At 41.4% G+C, this 21,158-nt stretch overlaps 1 protein-coding gene across 2 annotated transcripts in view; it reads right to left on the reverse strand.

Annotated features, from left to right (window-relative positions):
• PTCHD4 (patched domain containing 4) overlaps positions 1–21,158 on the reverse strand; it is an 87,930-nt gene that overhangs the window by 50,923 nt on the left and 15,849 nt on the right. For both annotated transcript variants that reach the window (XM_074864690.1, XM_074864689.1), the window contains exon 2: positions 10,828–11,308. In XM_074864690.1, the coding sequence (XP_074720791.1) occupies positions 10,828–11,308 (481 nt within the window). The remainder of the gene's footprint in view (positions 1–10,827; positions 11,309–21,158) is intronic.

The following is a 21,158-nucleotide window of genomic DNA, read 5'->3' on the forward strand; positions in this document are numbered from 1 at the left end:
CTAAGAGTTAAGAACCTCACATTATGTTCCAGTAAAAGACATTAAATGGGACATTTGTGTCACTGCCTAGTGAAACTAAAGGTATCCTCATCTTTTCAAAGAAACTTTAAATAAACTCCAAGGAAAAATTATCAATAGATAAAATAAGAAGTTTCATAAGGAATTCATTGTTTGATGTGTGTTTTACAATACAGTGTCAGGTCCGAGGGACTTGGTATGCAAACATGACAGGGTCGGGTAAGAGAAGTCACAAAAAACAAGCAAAGGTCTCAGGGAGCACTGACAATATTCTAGCAATTTAAAAGCTGACAAAGTATCTTTTCCACCTTGTGAAAAAAACTCCTGAGTAGATGAGGTCTAATGATTTCATTGCTCTGAAAGCCGAATCATGGCTGTTTACCACATATACAGTTTTTTACTTTTTCTTTTATACTATATCTAAGGAAAATGGATTGATATTTTTGCCTTGTTTTGCCCAATGTTCTACGTTTGTATATGCATTTGGGTTTGTTTGTCTGTCCTTGACCACCAATTACTTTCATACTTCCTGACCAATTTCAAAAATTGTGGTAGGGCCGAAGAGATTTCAATCATAATAAATTTCTGCAGGTTTTTTTGGAAATAGTCCATAAAGAGATTCTATTATTTTCCCCTCGGGGAAAGAATAAGTATATTAGAGGTCAAAATCCACGTAAGAGAGATCTTTTGAGACTTGCTTCATTAACTGCATTGTTCAGAGTCTGACTTCAAATAACCTAAGAAAGAGGTAGAACATCTGTATCTATGATTAGTAAAGCCTTCTCTTCCTCAATACCCTACCAAGGTTATTCATTTAAGAGCAAGCTAACTGCATGATAAAGTTCTTAGTTTTTCTTAGCTCTGATGGGAGAGATGTTGAAAGCCAACATAAGGGATTACAAAAGACACCGAGATGTACTTTTGCAGAGAGCAGAAGACTAGGTGCGTCCAGCAGCTCTCACTCCTAAAAGTGGTGCCTTGAAGTTGACTGGAAGTGTGACAAGAGGGATATCTGCCCTGTTTTTTTGCCTAATATATTCAGCTCTTGTACAGCCCCAACATTGCACTTTCTGGTAATGCTTTCAGCAGTGTAGTTAGCATCTCTCTTGTGGGTTCTTCTCCTCTTTCAGCTGCTCCCACGAGAAGAGTGTGCATTAGAAGGATTTTGGTTTTGCTCTTTGCACAGTTTCTTTTTGCTGTGATATCTACTCTAAGCACAAACAGGCTTTTTGCTCCCAGGGCTCCCAGTCTAGTTTCAGAAGGTTTAAATTGTCTTAACCAAAAACTTCATGCTAAACTCTTTTAAGTTATTGTAGAAGAACAAAAGTTTTCATTGCTCTGCACTCAGTATGCAGAACACCTCTCCACCTTCAGCTTCTGCAACTCTGTGTCCTCCCTGGAGGATAATAATTTCTCAACAATAATAGTAAAAATATCAACTAGAAACTTAAAGAAACACAGAAAATTTCACCTGCTAGGGTCTCACCGGGAGTACAGTAATCTGCCGTTTGGTTCTCTTTATAAAGCAATGCAAGTGCTCCCTCTAGTAGATTATACCTGCAGTTTCTGAATTTATGTAAAGATTGTAAAATGATATAGTACTAACTGGTTTCATGGCTATGCTAGCAAAATAGTTTTCTTTATATACAGGATATCAACAGCAATGGAGTTCATAACACCAGGAAAAGCTACAGCATTTAAAATTTCTGTGGCAAATTTGCATTTGAATATGGGTTAGTACGTATGGGTTAGGCAGGTCTAAGTATCATATCAGGCTGTAAAGAAATGGGTTTTTTTTCCTTGGACTTTAAGAATATAGAGTATGAGCAAAAAATTCTCTAGTGCTGAAATACCACAGATTACTGCAGGAAAACACAATGATAACATGCCAAGACACAGCTACATATTCTCAGGGAACGCAGAACGATTTTAGAGGCTGCTGAGCCGGATTATGTGGCCATTGCATTCACCATTGAAATACAGCCATGTCTGGGTAAAACCAGCATCTGCTTAACAGAGCACCACCTGCACAGTGCTTTGAGCCAGGCAGTGCTCACCAATACTGCATCTAACCTGCACAGCGGGGGAAATTTGAAGAAGATAAAAATGCAATTAGGCACACTGAAATTCAGCCAAGACAGTGAGGACAGTATACCCACTCTTGCAGAACAAAAATTAAAGAGCATCTTTAGTGATCCAAAGCTGCAAAGGCCTGAAGTTTTCATCTCATTCAGTTGGTGGTATCACTTGCAACCTTCTGCCTACTTCTATTTGTCTGCAGCTCTCACTACCACTTTGAGCATCCAAAATAGCATGTCCTTCTTCATCTTGCAGTCGGGCAAGTGTGGATGAAACATGACCTGCTTTGCCACACCTACCAGGGCTGATACATGGAAAGTCACAGCTGTAACACTTGAGTATACCTTTGTCTGAAGGCCAGTAACACAGGCATGTGCCAACGACATGGAAGATACTTCTTGAATAATGTAGGCTGATGTTATCATTTGTTGCCACTCATGGAGCAATGAGCCCTGAGCCAGTGCAGCTTCAGCATGCTGTATGTTACTGCAGGCAGTTATCCCACCAGAGAGGAGAAGCCACTTCATGGGAAAGAAAGTGAAAAAAAAGTTGAAAATGGAAGGATAAAACTGAATTATTAAAACCTCAACTGGCTAGTGGTTGTGCAAAGGAGGACATATAAATGATACAGAATCAAGTAAGATCTTTTTACTTGGTTTTGCATTTGCAATAGACTCTTTAAACCTTTAATTCTATGCAAAGTTTTTGACATTGCAGATGAATATAGCAGATAAATATTGATTTAGAACATTGGAAAATGGTCTATTGAGTTCTGTATCCTTTTCCTAACTCTTCAGGGGAAAATTATCAGACTGAAAAAGGGCAGCTATGGGAAAATTTCTTTACAAGTGAAATTTCTTTGTACCCGTTTTTGAACTGGGCTTTTGAACACGGTCATTAATTTTTATACTTCGTCCTTACTATTATGTTTAAGTGTTACAATGTTACTTAAAATAATGAGGATGTTTTAGTTAGCTGTGTAAAAATCCAACCCTTTCTGAATCAAGCTGAATTTTGAGGCACAACCATATCTCACAACAAGAGAGTTCCAGGGGTTATTTGCACACAAAATGTATTCCAGGAGAAAGTAAATGTGTTTCCTGCCTTTCACTTTTGCTTAAAAAACCAGATGCTCAACCTTGGATTTCCTTACAGAGGAGCACGGTACCTAAAGTGAGCAGACAGTGTGCTTGACAACATAGGATCATTCATTCTATGCTTCCTCAGGTATCAGAGCCCACATTTCCTGCCCAACAGAAAAGAAAGGACAATGCAAGGTTATATTTTCCCACCAAACACCAAAGAATACAGGTCAGATCCTCATCCTGTCCCACATCTGCTTTTTTTCTGCAGATCCACAGTGCTCCAGCAGAGACCAGAAGCCACTATCAATCTTCCTGTATGGATGGAGCTCACAGGGAAGTGTGAACTACAGTAAAATATCTGGGAAAAAAAGATCTGGTAGAAATTATATTCAAGCTGAAGTAAGCACAGCCCTACATGCAAAATATCCTAAAAGATTTGCAAATACATAGGTACTGTGAAAAATTACACTCCACGGTCAGGCCAGACAGACTCTGAAGTTATAGGCATAAACTGCAGCTGTGAAAATATTAAGAAATACCCTTATAAATGTATGGCTGTTTAAGCACTGGAACAAGCTGTCGAGGCAGGTTATGGAATTGCTAGCAATGGTGCTATTCAGCGCTGGATTTGGCATTGCCCTATTAGGGATGATATACGTGGAGCTAAATCATTTCTGCCATGATGCAGCTCCTTTCCAGCCCAAATGAGCCAAATGTAAATGTGATGTGCATCGATACATACTAAGTACAAGGAACGAAACTCCTTCTAAATGAGATCAACACACAGAAAAGGTGCATCCAATAAAGAAGAACCTTAAATAACCCAGTCATATGAATGAGCATTGTCATGAAAGGGTAGAAAAATGAAAGCAAGAGGTGTTCAGACAAATGTGTGAGGCACCTGACAAGGAAACATCCTTTGCTATCTGAACAGAATTTGTATATTGATTAAGAGTACTAAACATATATTTCTAAGTGCAGAAGAAAACCATTCCTTTTAGCCTTTGACTTTTTAGCTCAAAATATGTTCTCTTCCCTTATCAAACCACTTTTTTCAAAGGACTGTAGAAATGCTTGCAGCAAGTTAAAAGCAAAAGACAGCTACCAGTCTGTTAGCTGCAGATGGAGAGCTGAGGAAGCTGTTTTAATAATAATAATAACAATAAAAGGTGACTCTATTTGGAGACTTCACTTTGCACAAATGGGTTAACTGAGTTCCCACTAGAGTCAGAAGGAGAAAGGGTTTAGCTGGCTGTTCACAAGCAACAAACCCAGCCAATGTCTTTTGTATTTGCTCTCTCATTATGGAGGACCTGGTAGTGATGGTCTGTGCTTGGGCAATGGTCCAAGGATGAATGCTTCAACCTGAGCTGAGTCTCAGAATCACTGACCAGCAGACCCATCTCCCAGGGTGGAGCAATGGCCCTAAGGGATGATCCTATTTGAGTTGATAAGAGACCTTCTGGTAAGTCTCTACAGAAGAAGAAGAGCTAGAATTCAATCTGTAGGGGATTCAAGTCAGTTTATGCATATATGCTGTGTATGTATACATGTATATATATTTTAGAGCTTATGTATGTAACCTTAGATGTTAAAGTCTAAACAGTCACCTTAGCTTTTTCAGAGATGGACAGGACCTTCAGAGATTAACACAGTTCATCCCAAATATGTACTAAGCAATGGACCAAATTACTTTGGAGTTGCCTATTTCTCTCTATTGACTACAAAGGAAATTGAGATTGTCTCACTTCAGTTAAGGGAGGAACATTTAGGACACTTGAAAATAAGTGCTACAAACCCTGTTGTTAGGACTGAGGCTGGCGGTGTAGCTTCTTGCATCCCTTTCTCCTGGGCATGAGAAGGCCCAAAGGACCCGGGCAGAGATATCCTCATCTTGCCTGTGTTTGAGGAGAGAACAGCCCCAGTCCTGATGCCTTCCCTTAACCATGAGAGCTCCAGGATATAGCTGCAGGGCCAGACTGCATGGTGCAAGTGTAGTAGATTATCCCAGAAAGACTTTAGTCTTCTGCTCAAAATCCAGGAAAGACTGTTCTGGGGAGGTTAAGCTTTCCTATAGAAATTAGAAAAAACAACCCTTTGCAGCTGGGAATAGACTTGCTAGGGAGTATATCAGGTTATGGGGAAATCAACCTCACAAATTTGGAGAATGTCTAAACCCATTTGTATGAATTACTTCTTATCTGCCCATCCAAATAGGTAATTTTAAACATTTTTATATATTTCTATTTTTTTCTCCTGTGGTCCCATGTTTTTTTTGTTATTCCCATTTCCCACTGTAAAAGTCAAAAATGGACATTTTCTAATTAAGGACAAGGTATTTCCAAGTCCTTAATGATCTGCTGAGTGGGTGGGGACATGACTGCCATAACATCTAAAATGACAGATTCACTGTATTTCTAAGGTATGGAGTGGTGGGAGTTTATGTCAGTAGGTATCTTTGCTCTAAAGGGTCATTCTCTTGCTCCTCATACAGATAGGGGATGATCATATAACATGAGATTCAAATGGGATTTTCTTTACTGCTGCATCAAAAGGACAAAACCAAAGTGAGAGTCACTCCTGAAATATTTCTCAGTTGCAGTTGTAATCAGAAAGTCCATTGCTTGAAGCAAAGGTTGTGATACTTCATGTACAGGTAAACTAATGACAGCATGCACTTTAGCACTCATATTTGTCTTCTGAGGTTTAAAGTAAATAATTTCCTCATCTGCACTAGGACTTTTTTCTGTAATTTCCCACAACTTTACCTCTAATGGTAATACTGTGACATCTCAAATTTACTTAAAGGTGATCACCAGCCATTATTTTAATAACTGCCACCTAAAAGAGGTTAGTTGGCTTCTGTCTGAAATACTAATAACTGCCTGGAGTCTTGTCTGCTTTTGCCTTGCTTCCCTCTTCCATCTGAATAACTCAGGGGAAGGAATAACTGGGAATTTTAAAAGAAAATCTGAACTGTAAGTACAATCTCTGCCATCCATGTTGCACTCTTACATCAGGCATGGAGTTATGGTTGGGAACAGGTAGACTATTGTTTTCTAAAGTTTTTGTATCTCTTTACTGCACCGCTACTAAGAGTATTGTTATTGGTAGTAGTAGTAACAGTATTGCAATGTGTTGTAGGGCATCCATTGAGCTGAGTGTTCTCTTAAAGACTCAACAAGAAATAGCCATGCCCTTATGGTCTTCATGGTTTGGACTTACAAAGGAGAAGAAATATTTCTTACATCCACTGTGAATATAGCCATCTAAGAAACACATACACTTTATAATTATGCTTTTTGTAGTAGATTTGCACTAATCTATATAATGAGGTACTTCATGGACTGGCCAAAAATAATTACAGTGTAAAATGACATAATGAATATACCTGCATTTAAAAGTACACAGTCAGATTCTCAGCTGAGTTAAATAATTATCTCTCTGATGATATCAGTCTGGTTTCTGTGCATTAAAAAGCAAATCATGGGAGCAATAATATCTCAATTATGTAGTTAACCTTCTGGTTGTATTAATTAGCGATGATTAGGCATGGGAAACCATAATTATGTCACGTACATAATATCCCTTTGAATCCAAACACAAAAGGCAGATGTGAACATCTAACCAGGTCCATTTCTGATGTCTAGAACAAATCTGAAACTCAGTGATTTGACCCTCTATCTCGTATCTGAAACACATCCAGTGATGATAGCTCTGCTGGTCTAAAACTTGCAGAAGAAACTGCAGTTTGTATTTGTCCCAGAGGAGAAACACAAGGTAGAACTTTCCCATATTCTGATTTCACATGGTGGTTACTAAAATCCAACTTAAATTTAAAAAAAAAAAAAAAAAAAAAAAAGAAAAAAAGACAAATAAAACATCTAGGTCCAGTTCAGTTTCTAAAAGAAGCCCTGAAACTAAAGAAGCATATTTTCTCTAACTCACCACATTTAGTCATTTGTCTGGAGTATGAACAGCTAAAAATCAACACCTCTTGCTCTTGTTTGCAGAAGATCTTGGCAGCCAGAGCATTATTTGCACAGGATTTTTCTGAAGAGTTGCTCCTCACTGACTCCAAAAAAGCAGTGGTAGACACTGTACTGGGGAAACTGGTTTTCCTGAGACAGCTGTCTGAGAACACCATGGTATTGGGAAGAAGGAGTCAGAACAAGCAGGATTTTCCACCACTGTCCTCATACCTAACTTAAGACTGAAGCTTTTCACCTTCAAGGATAAAGAAAAGCCAATCTGAGCTAACACTCTTCCCCCAGTACAGCAGAGAGATGCTTTATCCCAGCAGACCATTCCCTCACAGCAGGACTACAGTAAGAAATTAATGTGTAGGTCATTAAGTCCTATTTAGAAAAATAGTACACATTTCACTTTTATATAGGTTTCTGTCACTTACTGAAACCCACAGAAGTTCTACACTACAAGAGGAATTATGGATCTAGACATTTGTACAAGTCCAGGGTTATTCCTGTCATTCAGATGGCAGCATCCTTCCACCTCTTCAGGAAAAAGGACAAGTGTAGAAGAACATCACAGAATTTCCATTAAAATTAATCCTTTGAAAAGTGAATGTCAGAAGAGACTGTATATTGTACCAAACAAATACACTTTAAATGGACAGTTTGCAGATGTCAGGTTGAAGTGCTCCAAAGTTAGGAGTTGCCATATTTAAGGTTGCTTGTGTATTCTGCATAGCATTGCACTTGCAGGCACTTTGTAGCTGTTACTGCCTGGTTTTGCTTTTATTTTTTAATCTAAGTAACAAATTTAAAAGGCTGACTTGCAAATCTGGCATTTGTAATTCTGGGAAACCCCATTTTGCACACATTATCATCTATATTATTATAATTCTTATTTGATGTGTTGTTTGCTTTCTACTGTGCTAGCAGCAAGGGACACTGGTGCAACATGGGCCAGAGTTATGTGTTGACCCCACAGAATTAACAGTCTTGGATCCTCAATGGGTCTATTTTAAGGTGACACATCAGTTCGTGGTAGACCAGGTTCAACAGAAAACCCTGCTCTGTGAGGAGCCCAAGTCTGTGAGGCCCTGGGTGTATCACAGGAAGAACAAGGTCTCATTAGCTGTCACTGTCACTTAAGGGACTAAAGGCACATGGCACTTGGCAGGACGTAACCCAGTATGACTTTGGTAAGACATGCTTCCTGTCTTTTAGTTCACCAAAATGTAAAACTGTTGCCTGGTATTTACCAGCTGCTGTTCCCAGGTAGAGCAAGTTGTTCTCTAACGATATTTCCAATTCAGTCTGAGATTCCTGAATAAAATTTCTGTAGAAGGATTACTTAAACATTTTCTTTTTCAACCTGAAGTTTGTTCAATATAATGTTATAGAAACAAGCCTTGCAAATATCTCACTCCAAGAGAGGTTTTTTTCTCTTTTTCTCTTGGCAGCAGCTGTGACAAGAATGACAGCACAAAACACAACAGAATGTTATAAACATTACTTTTCCTCAGACAGCAAACTCCTGGATTACCACCATCCTAGGCAGGAAACTGAGCCACTATTCTCTCAGAAACTCCCACCCTTGTCTAATGCTGGGGCTGCAGGGTATGTATAAATTGAGTGCACTGTTACTGCTGTGATGCTCCTGGCCTGTATGGATACTGATGTTTTTGAGGTCAACCTGAAGACGAGCTTCATCTACAGGCACTGTTTGGGGCTCCTTGGGAGTGACAAATTTGGGATCTGTCAAGCAAAGGGTATGGGCCACCCATCTCTATAGGTATCTAAAAAGGGACACCAGCAGAGAAATAAACAATTGAGGGAAGGTGTTTTTCATCGCTTCAGTGTTTTTTTGCATTTACTTCTACTTGCTGCACAAGCAAGGCAATTCCACTTGGCCCCAATCTTTGATACGCACCTCCTGACACCCAACAGAAAGGTTGCCATAATCTGACAACAAGCATGAGCCTCCCCTTCACCACTTTCATTCTTTTCTCCATCCAGCCACACAGATCTCTTTTTCCTAAGCCTGCACCCCTTGCTCAGGGCAGGATCCATCCCTGTCACAACCTGGCATGTTCTCTGCGCCTCCTGCTGGCCTTTTCCCCCTCTCATCACTTTCTTTCCATCAAACCCACTTACACTGCAGAGCTGTGCACAGCATCTCAAGAGCTGACATGGGTCAAACCATGTTAGGGGCCATTCTAACAATTTAACAGTGCAGAAGATTGAATTAGACACTTTGGCATGGCTTTATTTATCAGTATTAATGAGGCTGAACCAATCATGCAATTCCTCGGTGTCTTTTTCCTCACTCTTGCATTTCCCTTCTGGAATCTTGACCACTTACTCTGTCCCACTCCTTCCCACCTTGGCCAGCTGCTTCAGAGATGCTGGGCGCAGGACTGGTGAGGCCATGGCTCGGTCTCATTGGTTAGTGACATGGATACATTATCAGGAGACAAACAAAATAGGAGGTGGGAGTTGGGTGATCATACACCTACAGGACTTATCTTGAGGGAAAGAGCAAGAAAATGTATTTTTTTGGGAGCTTGAGGTTTTTTTAAAAAAAATAATCTTCTCCAAGCCTTGTGGCTTTGCATATTTAGTTATCTCTCACTGTAGCATAGCAATTGGGCTTGAGTACTAGAAGCATGAATGAAATTTAAGAAATTAACTGTAAAGATGCAGAGTTCTGTCCACAGGTAAGATTTCCTGCCATCAAAAAGCCAGCACGAAAGTGTTTGTGTCTGGGCTGACACTGCTGAGATTTTGCATAGTGTCATTGCTGGGGTTCAGACTCATGATACGGTGAAACTCTGACAAACTTGGATGTGATTGCACCAAACAATGCTGCCTCAGCAAGCCATTTTGGGCACGTTTCCTTCCCCCTTCTCAACATACCTGCCCAGCAAACTCATCAACCATGCACTAAAAGTACTTGGAACAGAAATGAGAACAAAAGGAATGACAACAATTCTTCTGCTAAAAGAGCTGGATTTTATGTTTGTTCTTCATCTACACCTTCCCCTGCCTGGGTGCAACACAAAGGAAATCTCTGCAGCTGATCTGGGACTTCGCAAACTGAGGGATTATGTGCTACAGATACTGACAGGCCCCTTTGCTTACAGCCTGGCAAACACCACAACAGTAATCTCCTCTCTGAGATACAGTCCATCAATCTTATTCTTACACCAACCCATTCCGCTCTGCCCCTCAGACAGAGCTGGAAGAGAAGACCTCCTCAGAAAGGATGCTAAAATCTTTCCTTACTCGGCACCCTCCTATTTTAACTTACTCTTTTGTCTGGCCTCTCATCAAAGACAGGTCAACACATATCTATTTTCTGTGCTGAGCTGACTAGTTTTCAATAACAATTTCTCCTTCGTTTTGTAACAGAGATCAATAAAACTGCCCCTCTCTCATATTGGCCAAGATTCCAGCAACGTCATTTGCTCTTTATTGTTGCTACTGCTTTATTTTGTTTCCTTTTTTTTTTTTTTCTTTTTTTTTTTTTTTTTTGGCAAAGCACAGATCAATTTAACAAGATGAAAATGACTTAGACTTTCACTCAAGGTAAAATCTGCACTTTATAACCCAGGATGTAATTTACAATCCTGCCATTAAGCTCTGTTAATCCTATTATTATGAAGATAAATAATTACCCATAGCGAAGAAAGGGATTCCCAACAGAGTAGAATTATATTTTCCATCAGTAATGAAAAATATCCCTGCCGCAGTGACACTGGAAATACAGATAGTGAGTACTCCCAAGAGTCCCAGGAAAGGTTTGCTACGCAGGCAGTCCTTCATGGAGCTCGAGAGGGTAGCAGTCAGGAGAATCAGCATCAGGCTCACCAAAATCTTGCCCCTGGCCAAGAGACTGGTCTGGTGGAAGTCCTTCCAGAGGCTAAAGGACGCTAGTGAGTAGAGCTGCAGATCTTGGTGATCCAGCTGCATCTTGTGCATCAGTTTACAGAATTCACTCTCCCACTTCTCCCCAATGAGGTCCTGGGTGACAGAGCCATACGTTTGGAGGTAGTAAGTGATTTGGATGGCTCTGGCTGATTTGACTCTCTGGTCCTTGCTGTTTGGCACTTCCATGACCCCTCCGAGCTGATGGCCAATGAAACTGCTCCTTCCATCCTGGGAGAAAAAGTAAAAAAGATGAGCATGTGGTTATCCTGCGTTTGACTCTACCTTCCTTTCACAGACATGCCGAGAGCCCACTCAAAGGTCACTGCAGTCAACAAGAGTGGTGCCATTCACTTCAGTGGGCTTTGGGACATATCCCTGTTCCCTGCCACAACTCTGTTTCTTACTCATTAGAGACTCATTTGCAATTGTGCTGCAGTTCAGGGACTGCTCAGGTACTCATTGCAGTCCCAAATGTTCGGGGACTCATATGTAACATGCAAGCTCCTCACCCCACAGAAGATCGCTTTCCCACATTTTAACTCTGACAGACAACAACAAATCTCCAGTTACTGAAGTATGAAATGTTTGAGATTAAGATGAATTTCTGGAAGATCTGTGATTTCCTGACATTTTGGAAATGCTTTTAAAAAACTGGAAATCTACAGAAAATGAGGCCTGGTTCCTCAGTATACAGAAGTAAATGTAGACAGATCCACAAAGTTTAATAGCTACTCTGGCTCTAGAAAAATATAATTAAAAACAGACTTTTGGAATTGTTTATTTGAGATTTCATGGATTTATATCAGTGGCACAGATAAAAGAATTTACTTACACTTTGATTTAGTTTTTTATATTTCAAGAATATGAACCTTATTCTGGTCTCACTTATTTCAGTATAAGACAACTTCATGACAATCAGTAAAGGACACATCAGGTGCACTCAGGATCAGCTCCTGTCTATTTACAAGACCAGGACTTTTTTTTTTTTTTTTGGTAGAGTTATCTGGTCCCATCTAGATGTGTTTTTTTTTCTTTTTTGTAAGAAAAATTTAGTAAGAAAGGTCCTGTAAGGAAGGTCCTTGCTTTTATGCCACTGGTTATTCTAGTTCTCTAGAATAACTGTGATGTGCCCCTTTCAAGACAGGGGAAGCTTGCATTCATTTAGAATATCAAACCCAGTTGGAACCTGAGGAAGAAGACTCAGTAGATTGGATAAGAATGTCCTAGCACAAGTAATGTCTATGATCAAAAAACTCAAAACCCAGGAATTAAATGTCTGTTGCACACCAAATAATGACACTTTGCTTTTTCCCCCCCTGTAAATTAGATTATAAGTTTTCAGATTTCTTTCCTCGTGTATTTAATAAAAACATAAAATTCTCAAGCCAGTTAATGAATAAAACATCTTGCAGCAGCGAGTTCACATGAGATAATACTCTTTGCCTAGATGAACTATGGGAATGAGCAGACTGACAGCTTGAATTTGGGAGATGCTCTGCCGTACACACACACACACAGAAGCAGTCATCTGTAAAAGGCCAGAAGCGTTTGGAGGAGACACTTTTAACATCTATTACATCCAACATTAACCATTTCTAGAAACACCTGTGCTGCACAAAGGTCATTATCTGAAATTGCCACACCTGCTCATTGTAATGATTCCTATCTTAAGGAAAAATCATTGAAGCAAGGTACCAGACTTTATGAAACACAGGTACCTTCCAGCATGTCTGCTTATAGAGTAAATAATTGTCAGAAATTAAGAGACAGTGCTGAAAATGTTTTATATACTCACCTTGTCTTCTCTCTCATGTGTAAATTTCCCACTGAGAAATTTCTGCCTATGCCTGCTTTCATGGCAGGAGCTTACAATGTTTTCAGCATTTGCCTGCCACAGCCCAGGGAACGTGACAAAGTGCTTTTCAGAAGTTCATTTTTTCCCTATTCCCAGTTGTTATTTCCCACTGAAATAACGGCTTTTGGCGAAGTATCCTGGCACGAGCTGACATGAAAGGTGATTTGCAGTCTAAGCCAGCTTCTCAAATCACCTGAAGCCTCATTGCAAATGTCATATAAGCAGAGACAGCTAGCACAGAGGGGCAGCTGGTGCTGTTTGGACTCCAAAAAATCCTTGTGTCTCGCATTTCATGTTAGAATCCTGTTTTGATTCATTATTTCTGTTTTTTTTCCAAGGAGGGGTCACACCTAACACTCACACACTCACAAAAGGTGCATTTCCAAGCTGGTAATTTAGGTTTGAGCAATGCAGTCCCTGCTCACATCAGATGCAACTTAACAGTTAAAAATCCCCTTTGGCACTGCTTTGAAATTTTAGGGAGAAATGTCATATTTCCTCAGTATATATGCAGTGTTGACATTCAAATGTTTTCAGCCACTGCAGGATACTTTAGCAGCACAGCTCCAAACTCAGACAATGGACTGTAATTCAGATTTCATTGATTCACTATGCAACATGCACGGCAAGGTTACAGGAAACTTTGTGATGACCATCTGCCTTCCTCTGAGAAAGGTGCACCGAACGACGGCAACATTTCAAAAGAGGCAACAGAGCAGGCACAAATAAATCATGTTCTGCCGTATCTCCCATAAACCAGAAGATAACGGCTATTTGTTACACTGATGTACAATAGGGCACCCAGCTCATATGTCAGCAAAATAGAGAGCGAGCTTTCAGATGGAATCGAGGAAATCACAGATGCTGAATTGCTTTGAGGTCGTTTTGTCCGTCCCTTTCCTTCCAAAGGCAGATTGCTTCCTATCTACACAAGGGTTTTGCCTTTGCTGCTTTTATAGCCTGCAAACACAAACCTGACACCACAGCATTTGGGAAAATGGGGCCCTTTTCTAATACAGCTCAAATGTTGTCTTTGCCAAATGCTCTAAGAGAGATAAAGGTCCTGTTGTGCTAGGCAGGGCTGTCACAGCAATGGTTACAATCTCAGCAAGGAAGACAGAAGAAAGATGGGGAAAAATATTGCCTTTCACCCATTTTACAGATGGAGACTGAAGTGTGAGAAAATGAAGACCCAGTGCTGTCAACATGACTTTCAGCATCTCCCAGAGGCCTCCAAGCCAGAGACCTAACTACCTCTTGGTGTCTCATAGGCACTTCAGGAGTGCATTCACCATCCCAAGTTCTCTGTTGTCCTCCGGGACCACCTTGGTGAAGGAAGGAGATGTGAAAGGCTAAGCTCCTAGGCTAAGTCAGAGGTTTGGGAAACAAAATGAGGCCGCAGTGACTTGTATAAATGAGGCCTGAAGACCAGGCAGGTTTAAAATGAGATCCTTCATTCCCTTTAGTTCCTCAACAAATAAAAGTACTTTCTGCTGTTAATTAGCGCATCCTTCCTGGTATATGCCTACATGGCTATTTTTAATTTCATAACAATGGTTTTATTTTTCAGACTACAGATCCCTTATACACTTTACCTACATATGTTGCTACTCTCCGATCTTATACACAGAAAAGCAAACTCAAAAAGTAGAATAATAATAATAATAATACTTATTGGTTGCATACCATTTTACACCCATGTGTATCCACCCACAAGAAGGTAACTGTCTTCAGCAAAATCACTAGCATGGCTGGAGCCTGAATTTCAGACGTGTCTTTCTCTTTCTCTCTTTTTCTTTTTTTAATGTCTAATGAAAACTTCACAGGGTCTGTTCTCCCAGAGGTCAGAAAGGGCCATTGCCCATTCTGATGGCATCTAGTTCTATCCAGATCTGAGCATCTTTAATGATGGCATGAATAAATCACTTTTCTGGAACATGTGACATTTGATCTTAAACAGGGGCCAAGCAAAAATCTTTGCTTTGATGGATACCATTACATTGTTTTTTGTGTGCTTCTTTCTCTTTTTCTAGATGCCCCAAAGCCATTTGGTAGATTAAGACTCTGAAAGGAAGGAGGACAAGAACTAAGGACTCTCAGAGGAGTGAGAGATGACAGACGTGGACGACATCATTCTCCTGAAAAGCATGATGGACTCCCCCAGCATGATGGACTTTACCACCTGCGTTTGTGCAGACCTGGACTTGCATGTGGTTGAAAATGCAAACTCCTTGTCCGTTCAGCAGTAAAAATCACTAACGGTGAATGGATGAATGCAGAATAAACCCCTACCATATTTCAGGCTGGAAACTTGTCTGTAAAGGATGCTTGGACATTTAATATCCTAAAAAGATGTGTAATTGTGAGGGGGCTGTTTGGCTTGCTCCAAAGCTGAGTGCAGAACCTCTCAGGTTAACAAAACCAGCTGCTCTTACTGAGCTGAAGATCTTCTGTTGGTGCGAATGTAGGCATAGACCCTCTCTGCGTGCAGCCCAGAGAGATACTAGCACTACTCCCTTACTACTAAATTATCTGGGACCTTTTTTGTTTCCTTAATAATTTCAGTGTGGCTGCTGCAGCACCAACTCCCATCCTGGGAGTTCTGTGTGGCCACTGCCCACTGTCGCACCCTGGGGTGGAATGTCTTCTCCTCCCTCCTTTGAATGGCACCAGCCTCCACTGACTTCCCTCTCATGGGAAAAACAGGATTTAAAGTATTTTTGAGATGGCATGGCTCCTGCCTTCCCAGCGCCCTGCTCAGTGGAGGTTAGGGATGGTGAGAGGTTTAAATGTCATTTCAGATCCCTGGCAAGGAGAAGAGGAGCCCTTGTACCCTGCTGCCAGATCACTCTCATTCAAGTACATTCACAGGACCTTTGCCAGCAAATTTAGCTCTATTTTTATTTTTCTTTAACTGCTACCTCTTATCAATTGGAATGATGGATAATTATCAAGCTACATTATAGAAATGTTAAGATAAAGCATGCAATCTCGGTTAAACTCTATTTTATCTTAAAAGTTTAAAAATATTCAACAGAAGGCAACCAGGGATGTCTGATGGAATATATTGTCTGATAATGCGATCAATGCAGTTGTTTCTCTCCATGATAAGAACATTCCGACTCTACCAAACATAGGTCATAGAAAGTATAACATAGAGGTTAGGATGAAGTCAGTTGCTTTAGTTCACCTAAAGTTTTCAAGGTAAAAGAAAATTAAAATATTTCATTTAAGGTTTAATACATTGGGTTGCTCCTGCCTCCCTTCAGACTCACTGTAAAACTTTGGAGGGAGATTTTTCTCCCCAACCAGATTTCTCTGTCCTTGTCCCTAGTATAGTTATTCATTCACCTTACAACAGTGGATACCTATTACACAGCCACCAATTATCACCAATTCCTGACTCATCCCCTATAAACAGTTGCACGTAAAGCTGATTTATGTCAGTGTAGCAGTTTTCCTGACTTCAGAGCTGTGTAGGTCCTCTTGCCCACACACTAGACTGTTTGCTGTGCTTGTGCCTGTGCAGCTATTCTGTACAGCTCAGCAATGGAGAGAGAGTCCAGGTCAAGTGAGCCCTGAGGGCAACACATTTGAGGTAAAACTGTACCTTGGCTGTCTGGGAACGGGGACACAGCAGTGGCCACGTAGTCTGTTCACTCAGCAAAAATAAAATATATCAAAGTGGTCATAAGAAGCTATCCAGGAAATAATGCTCCAGGGTTTCTGCTTCAATAAAGATCAATTCAGTTACTTCCAGCTATCTGGCAATGGTGAGGTTCAGCTCACCAGCTAGTCAAGCAAATTTGTTTTATAGTCACTGGTAAGAGTCAGGCCCATCCAGAGGATGATCCGCTCCATCCTAAGGAATGGGTCAAAAACAGACTTGCCCTCTGCAGTTGCCTGTCTCTCTCCATTTACATCAGAGGCACAAGAATACTTCATCCTAACTTTTATCAGACTACAAAAGTTAGGAGAAATTAACCCACCTTCAGTGGCAGAAGCAAACACAAAACTAGCTGAGCTGTCTTGGCCCCTTCACAGGCATGTCCTGCACATTAACAAATGTATGGACTTTGAGCTCCCTCCCAGGGAAATCAAGGATTACTAGTGTGATTTTTAAGAGAAGAACATGTGTACCCAGAACACCCAAAAGGCAATCAGAACCCTCTGGCACCTCCTTCTGATGAGTCTGGGCCCATGCCCCTTTCCCTTACTGCTTTGGCTTTCTGTTTTTTGATCTGGTAATTTGAAAAGAGACAAGAACAGAATAAAAGTATTTCAAGAGACTTATATACTTTAGTATTAATAACAGAGATGTTCCTAACACAGTTCTATTCCTTCCAAATAAATCAATTTTTTGGAGGAATTCATAAGGGTGCAATAGCAAAGTGTGATTGCTATTAGAGAGGTCTTCTCTGTGGAGGAACTTCTGATGCTGGACACACTGTATTTCTGAGTGGTACTTCCCACTTTGTTCCTTCAGTATCATCCCATCAAGTTTTCATAGAATCTCAGAATGGTTTGGGTTGGAAGGGACCATCTAGTCCAACCCCCCTGCAATGAACTGGGACATCTTCACCTAGATCACGTTGCTCAGAGCCCCATCCAACCCAACCTTGAATGATTCCTGAGATGGGGCATCTATCACATCTCTGGGCATCCTGTGCCAGTGTTTCATCACCCTCAACTGGGCATCTCTCTCAAGAGAGGGGAAGGACAGTAGGAAAGCAGAAAAGGCTCTACCTTCACCTTCTGATTCCCCTCCACATCCCTCAGGAATGAAAATACAAGATAAGTCCTCTACCTCCCAGACCAGCTCACTCCACACCAAATCTTCCCTCCTAGACTATATTTCACCTTTACATCCTTTTCAAGCCTCTTTTTAACTTTGTCTTATCTTCGGGTTCTTCATCTCTCAACTGACCCCTTCACTCTCAAGGTCAGATTTCCATTTGGTCCATCTCAGATCCTATCCCAGTTCTTCTGGGAAAAGAGGGATGGATTTACTGCCCAGTTCACTTCCAGCACAGTTTTGTCCCCAGTTGTGCACCCAAGGACACAGTGGTGTCTTTGAAGCTGCTGAGTAATACCCATGTTGGCTGTGATTACACACTTACCCTAGGTGGGGAAGGGTACTACTTCTGGAAGATGGAGGGGTTACAGACAGCACAAAGAGGACCGCAAGCACTGGGAGGAAATTCTGGGGTACAGTTGCCCTATCTTTTTCTCTCCCCTCCATCAGGAGCAGGATCACAGTCACAGTAGTGAAATAAGACTGACAGTTGAGGCAGGTGAATTGGTGGCTGCACCCCAGCCCAATGAGATGGATCCGGGGATGAAGGGCACAGATTGCTTTGGGTGCCCAGCACCCTGGGGACTGGTGGGACAGTTTGCTGAGGAGGAAAGGAAGGTGGGTGGCTCAGCGCAACTTGTTGTTGGTGATACAAGTTCACCTTCCACAGGAGATTCGTGTCAGCAGGGCCTCTCAAGTCATAGGTAAGCCTGGGTGTGTAAATCTACCAGGTCAGGTCTTAAAATATTGCTGTCCTCTTGTTTCCATCAGGCACAGAGCCACAGATCCCTCCCCACCATATATTGTTCTTTGAGTTTGTGTTCTGCCCTGCCCAGGATCAAAAGCCCTCAAGGCCTGGGGCTCAGTCCTTTGCTTTTCACAGCCCGTGCCTGCCAGTGGATCTTCCCTGGTATACTAGAGCAAAAAGTTAGGCTGCATCTGTCACCTAAATCCCCCAGGATGAAGGATGATGGTAAAAATAATCACTGCAGACCAGAACAGTTTCCCTTGCTCACCCATGAATGTGTTCCTGTCCAAGGGATCGCTGTGGACAAATTAAGCAAGTGGGAAGTGTGTATTGTGAGGGGATTTGTGCAGCAAGTGGTCAGTGATGCAAGATAAGCGGAGTTTGTTGTGACTGTAAAATAAAAACGGGGCTATGGACTGAGATGCCCTAAAGAGACTGGTGGTATGAAAAGGAGGAAGGCAGGAGGGAGAAAATACAGGGTAAGGGGTAACAAAGCAGCAGTTCTCATTGCACCCTGACCACCCAGAAGGAGGCAGAAGGCAGCAGGTGAGAAAAGTTGCTTTGACATTCTCTTGCAAAGAGCAGAGCTGAGTCTCCCATGCCCTGTGCCACTGTGCCAGGGGCAGCAGATGAGCACAGCCCTGCACTGCAGTCCCTGCTTCAGTGCTCACTGCCTTCCCGTCCCCCCTCCAGCATCCCTCCTTCCCACCTCCCCGCAGGACCCTGGGCCTCAAGGTAGCAGAGAGGCAATAACCCAGGGCTGGGTTTAGCTAAACTGACCTCCCCCCCAGCACCCCAACAGAAGAACAGGAAATTTCAAGCATTTCCACCCCAGAAGTCACACTTCAGGCTGGGTATCACATGTGTTATTTCTTCCTTCTGGTGTCTATCTGCTCCCGGGTATCTGGTTTGCCAGCCCTGTGTGGCTGTACCGTGCTGCCCTAGTGTGTAGGGACTGATACAGCACGGAAGGATTCAAACACCATCCCCAGCTCTGGGGCTCTCCCCAGCAGCCTGTAACAGGTTGACATACAAAGAGTGAGCAGTGGGGGAAGAGAGAGAGTGTTGCATGAATAACTCAGTTCTGCCTTTGGTCTGGAAAGGATCAGGGACTTGGTTTATGGCTCAGTGGCTTCCTCTAACCATACACAGGACCATGCCCTGATTACTGCAGATTGTTGAAGTATTCCCCCACTTGCATTGTTTGCAGGCCAGCTCTAGATCATGATGAACTCATTCAGCTAACCAGGAGCTTCACACTGAGGTGTAGGAAATTCCTCAGATGCTGTTTTTCTATCCCTGGACTGCTATGCTTCACATCACCAAGGAGGTCAACATTCATATTTTTCATATATTCAAATCCTGTTTTATGACAGACTTTTTCAAGAAGGTGTCACATGGTTTTAGGAGGGGAAATCCAAGCTCCTGTATTATGTGGCCCTCCACTGATGCAGACTGGGACAACATCTAAACCTCTGTCAGGTGCTAAGCCATGAGGAATACCCAGGTCCAATTAAAAAAAGCTGTTCTTATCTCCATGGTCTTTTGAACAGACACTGTTCATCCCAAAGGATTTTGTTTGTGCCAAGGAGCAATGTCAGACTGAATCATTAAGGAAACAGCAGTGCCTCAAGGGAGATGCACAAAACACCAATATTTGGATATATACAGTTAAACACTCACACTCATGCATGCAGGCATGTATATGAAGAAGATATTTACCATCTCTCATATTTGGCAAACTCTAGGAATCTATAGCATGAACACTTTATATTAATGAGTACTTCATATTCTGATTTCATCCACAGCTCAATCTTAATGCTAAAAATGTTCAAAGGAAAGGAATAAAATTACAGAAAGGAATAAAATAACAAAAAGCATAAAAAGACAAATAATGCTTTTTCAGTGCGGGACAGTGGTCCATCTAGCTCAATTTTTAGTGTCTGTGCATTTCTAAAGCATGACACATCGAGAGAGTGTCTTCCATAGCATGGCTGGAAGATGCCTTTGGAAGTCATAGTTATTGTGGATTTTCCAGCTCTTCAACAAACAAAAAAGTGAAATGAGCTGCTGGGAAGGGGGAGAAAGAATGCAACTGTTCATTTTTAAACAAAGAAATCCTTCTGCCAAATGCAGGGATTTGAATGAAATTGGCAACAAAAGGTAAGCAAAATTAATGAATTAAAGCAATCTTGGGCCCCAGTGAAATCCAAGAGAGTTTTGTTATTCCAAGAGGGTCATGGCTTTCTCCAAATGAGAGTAAACAGGATAATATTCCACCAGAATGCTTTCTGTCTTCTCTGAAGGTCTAATCTTAAATCTTTCTTCCTTATCCTAAAGTAAAATATAAAAGACAGCAGAAAACACTAAAAATTAAGAAAACCTACTTTCTTGTCTTCTTTCCATATCAACAAAAGCAAAAAGACACAAAAGTCTTTGCAAAACTTTATCACACACTTCATATGCCCAAGCTGAAGGGTTCTGGGGGGACCAGAATGGGATCCAATAATTGGCCCTAAAAGGAGATCCTGAAAGGGATCACACATTTTCACTGACAGGTTTGTAGGCCCTCTTGCTTTGTGTGCATCTCACCGTGTACTACTTCTAATTGTTTTTCCTGCACCACTTGAAGTCCAATAGACACAAGAAATAGGAAGAAAACCTGCCAGGAAACAAAAGG

The sequence above is a fragment of the Strix uralensis genome, chromosome 3 (genome assembly GCF_047716275.1).
Source record: "Strix uralensis isolate ZFMK-TIS-50842 chromosome 3, bStrUra1, whole genome shotgun sequence".
Lineage (NCBI taxonomy): Eukaryota > Metazoa > Chordata > Aves > Strigiformes > Strigidae > Strix > Strix uralensis.